Genomic DNA, 14,467 nt, shown 5'->3' with positions numbered 1-14,467 from the left:
AGGTTACTGCTCCTTTGATTTGGGTCCACCAGTGAAAGTGAAAGTTGCTCAGTCATGTCCGACTCTTTGCGACCCCATGGACTGTAGCCTGCCAGGCTCCTCTGTCCATGGAATTCTCCAGGCCAGAATACTGGATTGGGTAGCCTTTCCCTTCTGTAGGGGATCGTCCCAACCCAGGGATTGAACCCAGGTCTCCCGCATGGCAGGCTGATTCTTTACTGGCTGAGCTACCAGGGTCCACCACTAGATAAGCATTTATCCTGATCTTGCAGAGGCAGATGACAAGGTTCATTCAGGGAACAGTAATTTGACAGGTATTTTAGCTGTGTTTACAGAGAACTGTCTGGGTCACCCTATTTCTTTTCTTGGTGTGGGGAGTGTGTGAGTGTTCACGTTCTTGTTCAAGCCCATCATTTCGAAGGAAAGATGATCCAGGTCAGTTTTACCCTAAGAGAGGAAGGGAAGGACCATGAACATGAAGAAGTCAGAGTTGGGCACTTTTCAACAGAGGCATAATATTTATGTCCCATACATTGTTGTTGTTCAGTCGCTCAGTTGTGTCCGACTCTGTGCGACCCCATAGACTGCAGCACGCCAGGCTTCCCTGTCCCTCACCATCTCCCGGCGTTTGCCCAAGTTGATGTTCATTGCATTGGTGATGCTGTCCAGCCATCTTATCCTCTGATGACCTCTCCTCCTTCTGCCCTCAATCTTTCCCAGCATCAGGGGCTTTTCCAATGAGTCATCTGTGTGCATCAGATAACCAAAATACTGGAGCTTCAGCATCAGCCCTCCCATTGAATATTCAGGGTTGATTTCCCTTAAGATTGACTGATTTGATCTCCTTGCTGTCCAAGGGACTTTGAGGAGTCTTTTCCAGCACCAGAGTTTGAAGGCATCAGTTCTTAGGAATTCTGCCTTCTTTATGGTCCAGCTCTCACAACCACACGTGACCACTGGGAAGACCATAGCCTTGACTATACGGACTCAGGTCTCCTGCATTGCAGGCAGATTCTTTACCATATGAGCCTCCAGACAAGCCCAAGAAGACTGGAGTGGGTAGCCTATCCCTTCTCCAGGGGAATTTCCTGACCCAGGAATTGAACTGGGGTTCCCTGCATTGCAGGCAGATTCTTTACCAGCTGAGTTACCTGGCAAGCCCATCCCATACATATGATTACTTGAAATACTCCAGGTATCAGGTGGTACAGATGTTGGTTTATTGTGTTCTGAAGTAATTGTCCTGCTGTGAACTCTAGGTTTGGAGGCAAGACCTCATCTGTGTGGGTGAGAATAAAGTGGGATTTACCCTGAAAGGAGCAGGTTTTCCCACAGTCCCTGCCTAGACCTGGGGTAGATTTAAGAATAAGATCAGGACGAGGCCCCACCCAGGGTGGGCCAATTTTCCTTTCATTGGAGTTTAATTGTGGTTTGTGCCTAGATTCCCAGGGGAGCAAAGGTGCCTGGAGGAGGGGAGCTGGCTGGTGTTCCCCCCAGAGACCAGTAGTGGAATGGAGCGGATCACAGAGGCATTAGGGGGTAAAGAGCATGGCTGCATTGGTATGATATTAAATCCCTTTCTGTTGTCCTTGTACCTTAAGTAGAGACTAGCTTGGTTGTCATCTGGAGCCTGAAAAGTTGTGGGGAATTAAAAGAAGACCCTGTTCCACCTCTGGGATGGAGGAGGGGAGGTGGGTATGGATGGTATAAAAGCAGTGAATGCCAGAAGGGCACCCTCAGTCCAGCAGAGCAAGGATCCACAAGAGTCGGTCAGAAGCAGCAAAGAGGGTCTGTGGTGAGGAGGTTGAAAGTGGAGGATTGTGGGTGGGTGCCGTGAGGAGGGACAGCTGAGTAGGTGACCCGGCAACCTAGGGATCTCTTACGACAAGTGGTGGGAGGGTGCAGAGGCTTAGGGCAGCCTGGCAGTGACTACCAGAGGGATGAGATTCCAACACAAAAACTGGGGCGGATCCAGCCATTACCCCACATGACACAACCATGACTGTGGAGGTTGATGGAAATGTGACCCTGCTCTAATTAGAGGCCTGAACATTTGGGTGGCTAAAGCATGTTGCTACAGTTTGTCCTTGTTTGGAATACGCTGCGGGCTGTTTTATAGGGAACTTCAGCTTTGTACACATGCAAGTACAGATAGGATGAGTGTGAGAGTCAAAGGTGCTTGATGTTCATGTAGGAACTATTGTAACAGTTGTAGATAGCACAATTTATTTGGCCAAATGCCTATGAGTGAACTTTTAAAAATTTAGTTATCTAATTTATTTGTCTACACTGGATCTTAGCAGTGGCATGCGAATTCATAGTTGTGGCATGTGGGATCTAGTTCCCTGACCAAGAATAGAACTTGGGCTCCCTGAATTAAGGGCTTGGAGTCTTAGCCACTGGACAACCAGGGAAGTCTATATAAGTGAACTTTTAATGTGGTCCTGAATGTCCAAACATTCCAAACAGTGAATGTCCAAACAGTGAAATAACACTCCCCACATGGAGTCAGATTCCCAGGGTTCAATTCTCAGCTTTAACGCTTACTCGTTTGTGCAATGACTTCACCTCTCTGGTCTCCTATTCCTAAAATGAAAGCGAACATTTCTCAGCTGTGTCCAACTCTTTGCAACCCCACGTACTGTAGCCTGCCAGGCTCCTCCATCCACAGAATTCTCCAGGTCAGAATACTGGAGTGAGTAGCTGTTCCCTTTTCCAGAGGATCTTCCCAACCCAGGGATCGAACCCAGGTCTCCTGCATTGCAGGTGGATTCTTTAGCATCTGAACCAATAGAAATGATAATAATAATATTAATATCTGATCCATATGGTTATTATGCAGATTAAAAGTGTCAGGCCCCAGCACAAAATAAGCACTCCATAAATGTTAACTATATATTACATCTTTTCTCTGTTCTGATTATTTCCTCTGAACAAATTTCTAGGGATGGTATTACCATATCAAAGATTACCTATGTTTTGCATAGTGATAAAAGTTAACTGAATAACCCCCTATAGAATGTACATCAGTTATTCTCACCCACTTAGTATGATGCTTACTTTATACTCTACAACCAACACTAGATAGTATTAAAGCAATGTTTTGTTACTATAGCAGATGAAAAGATCAATATTTTTCTTGATTATTAGTGAGGTTGAGCATCTTTTTCTAATTGTACACTATTTGTTGATCTTTGTATTTTTATACTGTTTATTGTAAAGAAACTTTAAGCATGTAATGAACTCCCAACTGTACAGCTTCAACAGTGATACTCTGAAGCAGATTTCATAATGCATAATTACATAAATGCATAATGATAATTTAATCATACAGTCCTCACTTCTGTCCTGAATGTGTTTGGAGACAAGCCTCTCTTATCTGGGTGTGTCTCCTTAGGAATCTGAGAGATTGTTGTAGGTCTACTTCTGTGACTATAGAAGATCTTTTGGACAGCACCTATTGGAATTTAAAAACATGCAGGAAATAAGGTAAGGGTGAATCGTTTAATGACACCTATTGTTGTTATTATTGTTTAGTTATTATTATTATCTCTAAGTCATGTCTGACCCTTTGCAACCCCATGGACTGCAACCCACCAAGCTTCCCTGTGCGTGGGATTTCCCAGGCAAGAATACTGGAGTGGGTTGCCATTTCCTTTTCCAGAGGATCTTCCTGACCAGAGATCAAACCCATGTCTCCTGCATTGGCAGGTGAATTCTTCTCCACTGAGCCACCAGGGAAGACCAATGACACCTATAGATTGAGCTGATTTTGTACATGAGAATCCGTGGATCTCCCCCAAAATTATTTTACCCACTAGGAATCTGGAGACGTTGAAGTCTTTGGTCAATTGAAAATCAGACACTTGCATCCAACACAGCAGGAAGGGAGCTGCTATCAGGCTATCTTTGCCTCGCTTTTCCCTGGAACCCCTCAGCCCCAGTACCAAGGAAGTTGTGGTTGGACATCCAGAGAGGCCAGCAAAGAGGGAGAACTCAGAGCGTCACTCCCCCTGGCTCAGGGCTCCCCAGGGCACTAATGCTGCTCAGCTGGGATGTCACAGGATGCTCCAGTGGTGGCAGGGCCATCACAGGTGTACCATTAAAGCCTGCAGGGAACCATCATATCAGGTCCTCTTCCTGAAACCTCCCTGCATGGGTGCTAAGTCGTTTGAGTCATGTCCAATTCTTTGCCACGCTATGGACGGTAGTCTGCCAGGCTCCTCTGTCCAGAGGAATCTCCAGGCAAGAATACTGGAGTTGATTGCCGTACCCTCCTCAAGGGTATCTTCCCAACCCAGGGATTGAACCCACATCTCTTTACATCTCCCGCATTGGCAGGCAGGTTCTTTACCACTAGCGTCACCTGGGAAGCCCCAAACCTCCCTAGTTCCCTTTGTTCCCCTGCAGTTACTCGGACAACACCTCATGTATACCTCATTGTTAACACATTTCTCTTGATTGTGTATTCTAATTGTTTAGGTAAATTTCAGTTTGCATAACTGACCTTGTACACTGTAGCTTGCTTTATGAACATTTAATCTATCTGAAATCATTCCTTCTCAGTTCATGGAGATTTATTTCCTTTTTTAGACAAGTGGGCAGGATTCTGTTGTACAGAGAGAAATTGAATCTGATTTCAGGGCTTCCTTGGTGGCTCAGATGGTAATAGACTCTGCCTGCAATGCAGGAGGTGTGGGTTTGATCCCTGGGTCAGGAAGATCCCCTGAGGAAGGGAATGGCCCAGTTCAGTTCAGCTCAGCTCAGTTGTGTCCAACATTTTGTGACCCCATGGACTGCAGCACGCCAGGCTTCCCTGGCCATCACCAACACCTGGAGCTTGCTCAGACTCATGTCCATCAAGTTGGTGATGCCATCTAACCATCTCATCCTCTGTTGTCCCCTTCTCCTCCCACCTTCAACCTTTCCCAGCATCAGGGTCTTTTCCAGTGGGTCAGCTCTTCGCATCAGGTGGCCAAAGTATTGGAGCTTCAGCTTCAGCACCAGTCCTTCCAATGAATGTTCAGGACTGATTTCCTTTAGAATTGATTGGTTTGATCTCCTTGCTGTCCAAGGGACTCTCAAGAGTCTTCTCCAATACCACAGTTCAAAAGCATCAATTAGTCAGTGCTCAGCTTTCTTTATAGTCCAACTCTCACAGACATGCATGACTACTGGAAAAACCATCGCCTTGACTAGATGGACCTTTGTTGGCAAAATAATGTCTCTGCTTTTTAATATGCTGTCTAGGTTGGTCATAGCTTTTCTTCCAAGGAGCAAGTGTCTTTTAATTTCATGACCATAGTCACCATCTGCAGGGATTTTGGAGCCCAAGGAAATAAAGTCTGCCACTGTTTCCATTGTTTTCCCATCTATTTGCCATGAAGTGATGGAACCAGATGCCATGATCTTAGTTTTTTGAATGTTGAGTTTTAAGCCAGCTTTTTCACTCTCCTCTTTCACTTTCATCAAGAGGCTCCTCAGTTCCTCTTTGCTTTCTGCCATAAGGGTGGTGTCATGGCTACCCACTCCAGTATTCTTGTCTGGAGAATTCCATGGATGGACAGAGGAGCCTGGCGGACTGTCTGCGGGGTCAAAGGAGTTGGACACAACTGAGCAACTAACACACACAGATACACACAGGGGAAGATAGTGTTTTCCTAGTCTTTATGTGTGATGCTGGAGAAGGGTCTTGAGAGCCTCTTGGACAGCAAGGAGATCAAGCCAGTCAATCCTAAAGACAACCAACCCTGAACGTTCATTGGAAGGACTGAGGCTGAAACTCCAATACTTTCGCCACCTGATATGAAGAGCTGACTCATTGGAAAAGACCCTGATGCTGGGAAAGTATGCAGAGAGGAGGAGAAGGGGGTGACAGAGGATGAGATGTTTGGATGGCATCACCCACTCAATGGACATGAGTTTTAGTGGACTCTGGGAGATGGTAGAGAAAAGGGAAGCCAGGTGTACTGTAGTCCATGGGGTCACAAAGAGTTGCACACAACGGAGTGACTGAACAACAAAGTCTGTAAGTTCAATGCCATGAGTTCGACCAAGAGGGACCCTCCCAGGGCAGACACCTCCCCTATACCCTCTGCTCTCTCTCCTCTCTGCATGCTTAAATAATAACATCTGATGCATGTTTTCTAAGATATTTTTTTAGAAACTTCCACCTGCCCTGCAGACCTCCTGGTGCCTAAGGATTGATATGTTAACCTCTGTGACACCACCCTGTTCCCTCACCATCAACCAATCAGAGCACTGTGCATGAGCTGATCACAGACCCTGTGACCTTCTCCCTTACTTGGCTTTTTAAAAGGCTTTGCTGAAATCCTTTGGTGAGTTTGGGGTTTCTGAGCATGAGCCACCCATTCTCCTTGTGAGGCGCCTTATAGTAAAGGCTGCAATTTCCCTCACCACCACCTGCAGCCAGGAGATTGGCTTTATGTGGGTAGCAGACTCAAGTGTGATTTGGTAACGTGTGTAGCCTTGTAAAGAGTATGCTTTTGTCCAAGATAGAAAATTTCTGAATTAAAAGACATGTACTTAAAGAAATGAAAGTTCAGACTGCTTAAGTGCTGTCCCAAGAAATAGTACTATTCAGCATTCTTACAGATATTGTAGAGGAGGGATTGTTTCTCCATGGGCATTCCAATCTGTTACTCATTTTCAAAAGTAGCTTATGGGGACCTTGAAAATACTGTTTCAAGACCATTGAAAGGTGAGTTCCTTAAGTTTCTCTATTCAGTCTTCCTTTTAATTTTTATTTTTTAAAATTTTTATTTAGAGGATAATTGCTTTACAATATTGTGTTAGTTTCTGCCATACATCAACATGAATCAGTCATAGGTATACATATGTCTCTTCCTTTTTGAACCTCCCTCCCACCTCCTGTCCCATCCCATCCCTCTAGCTTGTCACAGAGCTCTGTGTTTGATCTTCCTTAGATATATAGTAAATTCCCACTGGTTGTCTGTTTTACATATGATAATTTTATATGTTTCAATGCTACTCTTTCAATTCATTCTTTTTTAATGCAAATTGACGGTGGTCAAGCTGGTGATTATGGTCAGGATGGTGATGATGGCTGTAATGGTGGTTGGATGGGTGTGATCTTCTGTGGAAAATTCATTTTTTTGGAAGAAATGGCAGAGTTCACCTAAAAGCTTCATAATTCCAAATCCTGATTTGCTCACAGTAAGTGTGAAAATATAGTTCTAAACTGAGAAGCAGTATTGCATTCTGTTACAGAGGATATTTACATTGTAATTAGACACAGAATTGGCTAAAAATCTGTGGAAATCAATCTTTTGTGACTGAACAAGGATTTTAAATTTAATTGAAGAAACCCACTTGTCAAAAAGACACTCTTAACAAATCAAATTTAAATTGCATATGAAATCCATACTTTCATGAAATTATTTTGCCAAAGAAGGAAATATGCATGGATCACAATGGCAGAAATTCTACAGCCCAGGTAAACTTTGTCCAGCTTGGTGTGTGTGCTTGGCTATTATTATCAGTTCACTTAAGATAACCTTGGAAAAAAAAATCAGGTCACAAAATAGATGAGACACAGATAAAAAACTTAAAATTTTAATGTTTATTAATGTAGGTCTTCCATTAAAGTAGTTTGTGCTCACAATCAATTCAAGCAACCAAGGGAGGTCTCTGTCCTCCTTATTCAACATTACCCCTCCATCTTCCCTCAGAGGTTACAATCAAGTAAGAAGATCTTATGAGTCAATATTTTGAGGATGATTTAGTTTATTTTATTTGACATTTAGAAAGTGGCAGTGTAATAACTAGAAATATAAAGCAGGCATTACGAAATCAGGAATGCATTGTACCTAGAGATGGCAAAGGCAAAACTTGGTGGACAGAAACAATGAACACCTGCTACAGATCAAAATACCGAGGATCCCAATCCTACTAGTCTGAGATCAGGGCTATGGGCTGCCATCAGGTGCTTAGAGGTGCTCACAACTTTGAATTTAATTATTCCCGTGGGTTTAAACACTTTAAAGGTATGAAGGCTTGAACTGCTCAAAGCAAAAAGAGAAGATACTAAAACAAAGTCCCAACACAGAGTCTAAATCCTACACAGCAGGGTAACAGATCTGGGAGAAGCAGACAAGATTGAATTGAGGGAGGTTGGTCTCTACAACTGCCATATTCTCAGCACCTGCCAAGCGCTGCAGCTACTGATGAAGAAGCAACTCCATCTTTCCCCACTGGATGTCATTGTATACGATGTCCTGCCATCACCCTCAAGAAGTGAAGAATCACTGAAGCCTCAGAGTATGATATACACAACCAAAGAGAAAATTCCTAGGAAGCTCAAGTGGCAGAGAGACCGTGCAGAGCGGACAGATGGATGGAGGCAGTGCTCCCTCTGCCTGCGCAGTGGGAGCAAGCAGACGCCCAGCAGCACCTGCAGACCAGCTCACTCAGTGGCAGCACTGCTTGTGGCAGCAGCACTTCTGCTGGCAGCAGCCCTTCCCACCGCCGCAGCCACACGAGTTGCAGCTGCAGGTGCGGCGGTGGCAGCAGACCACGGGGACGCTGCAGCAGCCCCCGCAGCAGCCGTAGCAGCAGGGGCAGCAGCTGGTGCAGCAGCCCACCCGGTAGCACCTGCAGCTGCTGCAGCCGCCGCAGCCGCCGCCGCTGCAGCCGCCGCAGCCGCCGCCGCAGCCCCCGCCGCAGCCGCCGCCGCAGCCCCCGCCGCAGCCGCCGCAACTTCCACAACCACAGCAGCCCATGGTGTCGGGAGAGAGGATTTGGACTCAGGAGAGGTGAGGAGCGAGACTCAGGAGGAGAGGGAGGTTGGATGCTGCCTTCTGCTGGGGGAGACCCTTATATACTGACCCCTTTTCCTGTTTTTTGGCCCAGTTTCCCTGGAAGAGTCTCACAAGACCTTTTGTTTACTTCCTTCTTGAGTACATGTGCCATGATAACTTGCTATTTTTAGCATAGCAGCCCCATAACTTTGAGTTTTCTGTTGGGAATGAAATGGTTGTGTATCAGATCTTTAGTTCAGAAGTGGAAAAGTGATGGCCAAGGTGCAGGGAAAAAGCAGCCTCAGGGGCTTCAGAGTGTTGCCTGTGTGTCAGACGTGACCATCCTAGAGTTCACATGAGTGAAGAGTTGAAGAGCTCCCACGAGTGCCCCAGAGTTTTCCCATGACGTTGGGCAATGGAAATGGGGGGCTGGGAGAAACCGCTCAATGGTGAGAAGTAAATCAAAGGAGGGCATATTAACATTTCCTTCTCTAGTTTTCAAAAGGTAAACTTAACAAAGAGATGCCAGTTGTCAGTCCAGGGACACCACTGTCCTGGGAGAAGCACAGACCTGCCCAAGCCCAGGTGTCTCTGATGCAGAAGCTGCGGTGTAAGTCTCAAGAGAGACTGACAGTGAGCTCTTTGGAGTTCCTGGACTAGCTGGGCAGGCCTCAATTCTCAAGACGGTCAAGCAAGGGGACTACTCTTTACACCTGCAAGCTACTTGGGGCGAAATTAGGAAACCAGACCCGCAGAGCCAGCTGGATGGAGACCAGTCACTTCAAATAAACATTCCCCTGGGCCATATTTGGATTGAATCGATGGGCTGGCCGCAGGTCTCAAACCCAGAGAGGCACAGGAAAAGGCCAGCCACTGGATGAAATCTTTCTTATTTTTGTTTACCCAATTATTTAACAGACAAATGACAAGGAGGAACTTCCTCCTAGCAGATGTTAGGTGTGGGCTACAAAAAATTATAGTTTTAGCATCTGACATCACACAAGTTTTCTTTTTTTGGCAGGGGCAGGGTAATCTTTAATGAACAGTCAAGTTTTATAAAATAAGAACCTCAGGGAGCCAGGAAAAGCATAGCTGTGTTGTTGTTTTTGTTTTTTTTAAACATAATCACAATAGTAAAAGATGTTTTATCAGTTTTCACAATCAATAGCCAGAACCTCCCCACCCCCCAAAAAAGATAATTACAATTACAAGCCATACTGGGAACATGATTAACTTAACAATATAAAATAATTACATACAGTTTGGGGGGGGGGGGTGGCGTCAAGTCAAGTGATGTGGTAAGTGGAAGTACATATGTGTATATGTTTTCATCCACCCAGCCAGTCTATGTCTTTTGGTTGGTGAATTTAATCCATTTACATTTAAGATAATTATTGATATATATGATCCTATTACTGTTTTCTTAATTGTTTGGGGTTTATTTTCTGCATTTGTTTGGTTTTATTTCTGTCTTTTCCTTCTCTTGTTTCCTGCCTAGACAAGTTCCTTTAGCATTTATTGTAAAGCTGGTTTGGTGGTGCTGAATTCTGTTAACTTTTGCTTGTCTGCAGAGCCTTTCATTTCTCCCTCAAATCTGAAGGAGAGTCTTGCTGGATAGAGTAGTCTTGGTTGTAGGTTCTTCCCTTTCATCACTTTAAGCATATCATGCTATTCCCTTCTGGCTTGTAAAATTTCTGTTGAGAAATCAGCTGATAGCCTGATTAGAGTTCCTTTGTGTGTTGGTGTTTCTCCCTTGTTGCTTTTAATATTTTATCTCTGTCTTTAATTTTTGCCAGTTTGATTACTGTGTGTCTTGGTGTGTTCCTCCTTGGGTTTATTTTTCCTGGGACTCTGTGCTTCCTGGACTTGGTTGACTTTTTCCTTTCCCATGCTCAGGAAGTTTTCAGCTATTATCTCTTCAAATACTTTCTCAGGTCCTTTCTTTCTCTCTTCTCCTCCTAGGACTCCTATAATGTGAATGTTGGTGCTTTTAATGTTGCCTCAGAGGTTTCTTGGGCAGTCTGCATTTCTTTTCATTATTTTTTCTATATTCTGTTCTGGGGCTGTGGTTTACACCATTCTGTCCTTCAGGTCATTTATCCATTCTGCCTCAGTTATTCTGCTATCCATTCCTTTTAGTATTATTCATCTCTGTTTGTTGTTTCTTTATTTGGTTCTTCTAGGTCTTTGGTAAACATTTCTTGCATCTTCTCGATCTTTGCCTCCATTCTTTTTCTGAGATCCAGAATCATCTTCACTATCATTACTCTGAATTCTTTTTCTGAAACGTTGCTTATCTCCACTTTTTCTGGCATTTTATCTTGTCTAGGACATAACTTTCTGCTTTTTCCTCATGATTAACTTTCTGTAATATGGTTTTTGTTTTAGCCACTGTGAAACTATGCTTCTTCTTCTGTCTGCTCTGGATGGATGGGGCTAAGAAGCTGTGTAAGCTTGGTGATGGGAGAGACTGGTGATGGGAAAAACTGGGTCTTGCTCTGGTGGGCAGGGCCTTGCTTGGTAAAGTTTTAATCCAATTATCTGTTGATGGGTGGGGTTCCACTCCTCCCTGGTAGTTGTTTGGCCAGAGGTGACCCAGCCCTGGGGTCTGTGGGCTCTCTGTGCTAGGGTTAATGGTGAACGCCAAGAGGGTTTACACCAAGAGGACCTTCCTGGCCTGACGATGCCTGTGTCCCCATCCCTGTGGTGAGCCCCCTGCCGACCCATGCCTCCACAGGAGGCCCTCCAACACTAACAGGTCGTTTTGGTTCAGTCTCCTGTGGGTTCACTGTTCCTTTCCTCTGGGTTTTGGTGCATGCAAAATTTTGTTTGTGCCCTCTAAGCCTGGAGTCCCTATTTTCCCCAGTCCTCTGGAAGTTCTGTAATCAAATCCCACGGGCTTCAAGATCAGATTCCCTGGGGATTCCCAGTCCCTTTGTTGGATCCCCAGGCTGGGAAGCCTGATGTGGAGTTCAGAACTATCAGAACAGTGCAAGAACTCCTTTGGTATTATTGTTCTCCAGTTTTTGGGTCACCCACATGGAGGGTATGGGATTTGATTTTATCATGATTGTGCCCCTCCTACTGTCTCGCTGCAGCTCCTTCTTTGTCTTTGGACATAGGGTGTTTTTATTTAATGGGTTCCAGTGTCCTCCTGTTGATGGTTGTTCAACAGCTAGTTGCAATTTTGGTGTTTTTGGAGGAGGAGAGGAGTGTGTGTCCTTCTCCTCTGCTATCTTGAACCGGAAACCACACCTGCGTTTTAAGGTGACATGTTAAGGATGCTCTTTCTGTTTGGGGTCTGGTTTTTCACTTATTCTTCCAAGAGGTTTTTGTAACTTAGTGGATAAACATTGAATCTCAGTAGAGAGAAAAACAATCTTTTTTCCTAACCTGCGATGACTAAGAAGCATATGTTAAAAAATGGGACTTTTACCTGACTCCAGATGCAAACTGTCACGGTTATAAAAAATGAGGATAGTTCTTCAATATTTCAGGCATTTATTTAATACAGCAGCTGGCTGTTGAATATGTACAATGGGTCAGGCACTATTCCAGTCCCTGGGGCAAAACATACATACACGTGTAAGTCCTTAGGAGCGCAAAGCTGTTCGAAGTGTGTTCTAATCCAAATATAGCTTTAAGAGACAGGTAATGGTTTAAAATAGCAATGTTAACTGGACACAGTCTCAACAAGGAAGGATGTCAGAGTCTCGTGAGGTCTTTTATAGGAAGTGGGATGAACAACAGGGCACAAACTGTATATTCTTGGCTCAGCTCCCGAAGATGGTATATAAGGGTCCCCCTAGAAGAAGGTGACATTCAACCTCCCTCACATCTTGAGACTCCCTCCTCACCTCTCCTGAGTCCAAGTCCTCTCTACCGACACCATGGGCTGCTGTGGTTGTGGAAGTTGCGGCGGCTGCAGCGGCGGCTGCGGCGGGGGCTGCGGCGGCGGCTGTGGCGGGGGCTGCGGCGGCGGCTGCGGCGGCGGCTGCGGCGGCTGCGGCGGCTGCAGCAGCTGCAGGTGCTACCGGGTGGGCTGCTGCACCAGCTGCTGCCCCTGCTGCTACGGCTGCTGCGGGGGCTGCTGCAGCGTCCCCGTGGTCTGCTGCCACCGCCGCACCTGCAGCTGCAACTCGTGTGGCTGCGGCGGTGGGAAGGGCTGTTGCCAGCAGAAGGGCTGCTGCCAGCAGAAGTGCTGCTGCCACAAGCAGTGCTGCCACTGAGTGAGCTGGTCTGCAGGTGCTGCTGGGCGTCTGCTTGCTCCCACTGCTGAGACTTCATCCATCCATCTGTACTGTGCTCTCTCTTTGGAACCTGGGCTTTATGGCACTTCCCTCTGGTTCGCATGCTCTGACTTTAAGTATCTTTTTCCATTTTTTAATTTAGTCACACATGGATATTTTATTCAAAGTCATCCAAGAAAAATGATGGAGGGCATTTTGCTTACTAAGCTCAGCAAAATGAGGTAATGATTCTCACTTTTTTTGTGAACTTCTTTTCTGTCTTTGCCTTGCCTTCTTGTTTTTTACCATAAATATCTGTTCTTCCTGTGGCCATAGAGTTTTTTCTAGATGATGTCATTAAAATGTCTTAATAAAATACAAAAATAAATTCTGAACATTTGCTCTTGTTTTATTCTTAGAGATACTCTTATTAAACTGGTATTAATTATAGTTTCCCATGGCTTGGGGTTGTCAGGGATACACAAATAATTATGCCCTGGTGTGGTTTACAATTTTATTTACTCTACCATCCAGCCATACACAAATAGCCATGAATGCAAGACAGAATAACAATAAACATACCAGGAGACCATGATGTCATGCATCATGGCAGTAGGAACTCCTCATTGTTGGCTGAGAAAAGGGTGTAACGAGTAGAGAAAGAGATGACATTTTGAGCTGTTTTGAAGAATTAGTAAGACTGTGACAAGTGGAGATAGTTGGAGGCAGACATTCTGAAGGAGGGCGAACAAGTGAGGGATGGAAAAGTTCAAAGCACATATGGAAACCAGCAAGCCATGCGTTTCACCTAAGTACAGAGCATATCAATATAAATAGTTAGAAATAAGCACCAAAAAGACACTAAGTCTATCGTTCACAATGACACCGGTGACCAGCACACACATTGCCCTTAAAATCCAGGCACTTTTCTAACAATGCACCTGTTTTGAAAGAAGCACTATTACAACGCCCTCTGCACAGAGAGGTTAAGTAACTTGCTTAAAGCACACGGCTGCAGCCGGTGGAGCTCTGACACGCAACAATGCTGCTGGCCAGTGAAGGTTTTCAAGAAGGAACTTGGTGCAGCCACCTGTACCACAATCGGAGAACTAAAGTTCCATCAGTGTTCCTGGGACAAGCAATAAGAACCGAAACAATGGCAGGGTAGCATATTTATGGGCAAATACAAAACCCAGCAAATGTCTATGATGCCTGCAATTACAGAATAGGCAAGGTGGGACGACAATGATTGCTGTGGACTGAACTGTATCCCCTAAACTCACGCTGTTGTTGCTCTTCAGTGTTTCAGTGGTGCCTGACTCTTTCTGACCCCATGGACTGCAGCACACTGGGCTTCCCTGTCCTTCTGTGTCTCCTGGGGTTTGCTCAAACTCATGTCCATTGAAGTCGGTGATGCCGTCCAACCTACTGATCCTCTTTCACCCTCTTTTCTTCCTG

At 45.1% G+C, this 14,467-nt stretch overlaps 2 protein-coding genes across 3 annotated transcripts; one reads left to right on the top strand and one right to left on the bottom strand.

The window, feature by feature from the left end:
- Positions 1–8,002: 8,002 nt before the first annotated feature.
- LOC122698589 (small cysteine and glycine repeat-containing protein 7-like) lies at positions 8,003–8,812 on the bottom strand. Its single transcript, XM_043909808.1, has one exon. The coding sequence runs from the start codon at positions 8,760–8,762 to the stop codon at positions 8,451–8,453; it is 312 nt and encodes a 103-aa protein (XP_043765743.1). The 5' UTR covers positions 8,763–8,812; the 3' UTR covers positions 8,003–8,450.
- A 3,807-nt stretch (positions 8,813–12,619) lies between these two features.
- On the top strand, positions 12,620–13,404 carry LOC122698586 (small cysteine and glycine repeat-containing protein 4-like). 2 transcript variants are annotated; one of them, XM_043909804.1, is made up of 2 exons: positions 12,620–12,927; positions 12,958–13,404. In XM_043909804.1, the coding sequence occupies exons 1-2, from the start codon at positions 12,671–12,673 to the stop codon at positions 13,007–13,009; spliced, it is 309 nt and encodes a 102-aa protein (XP_043765739.1). In that variant the 5' UTR covers positions 12,620–12,670; the 3' UTR covers positions 13,010–13,404. The 2 variants fall into 2 exon arrangements, with proteins under 2 accessions (XP_043765739.1, XP_043765738.1); XM_043909803.1 differs by having other exon boundaries at positions 12,620–13,404.
- The last annotated feature ends 1,063 nt before the right edge of the window (positions 13,405–14,467 follow it).

The sequence above is a fragment of the Cervus elaphus genome, chromosome 8 (assembly GCF_910594005.1).
Source record: "Cervus elaphus chromosome 8, mCerEla1.1, whole genome shotgun sequence".
NCBI lineage: Eukaryota > Metazoa > Chordata > Mammalia > Artiodactyla > Cervidae > Cervus > Cervus elaphus.
The sequence above is the reverse complement of the archived record's forward strand: the minus strand, read 5'-3'. Positions and strand labels throughout refer to the sequence as shown.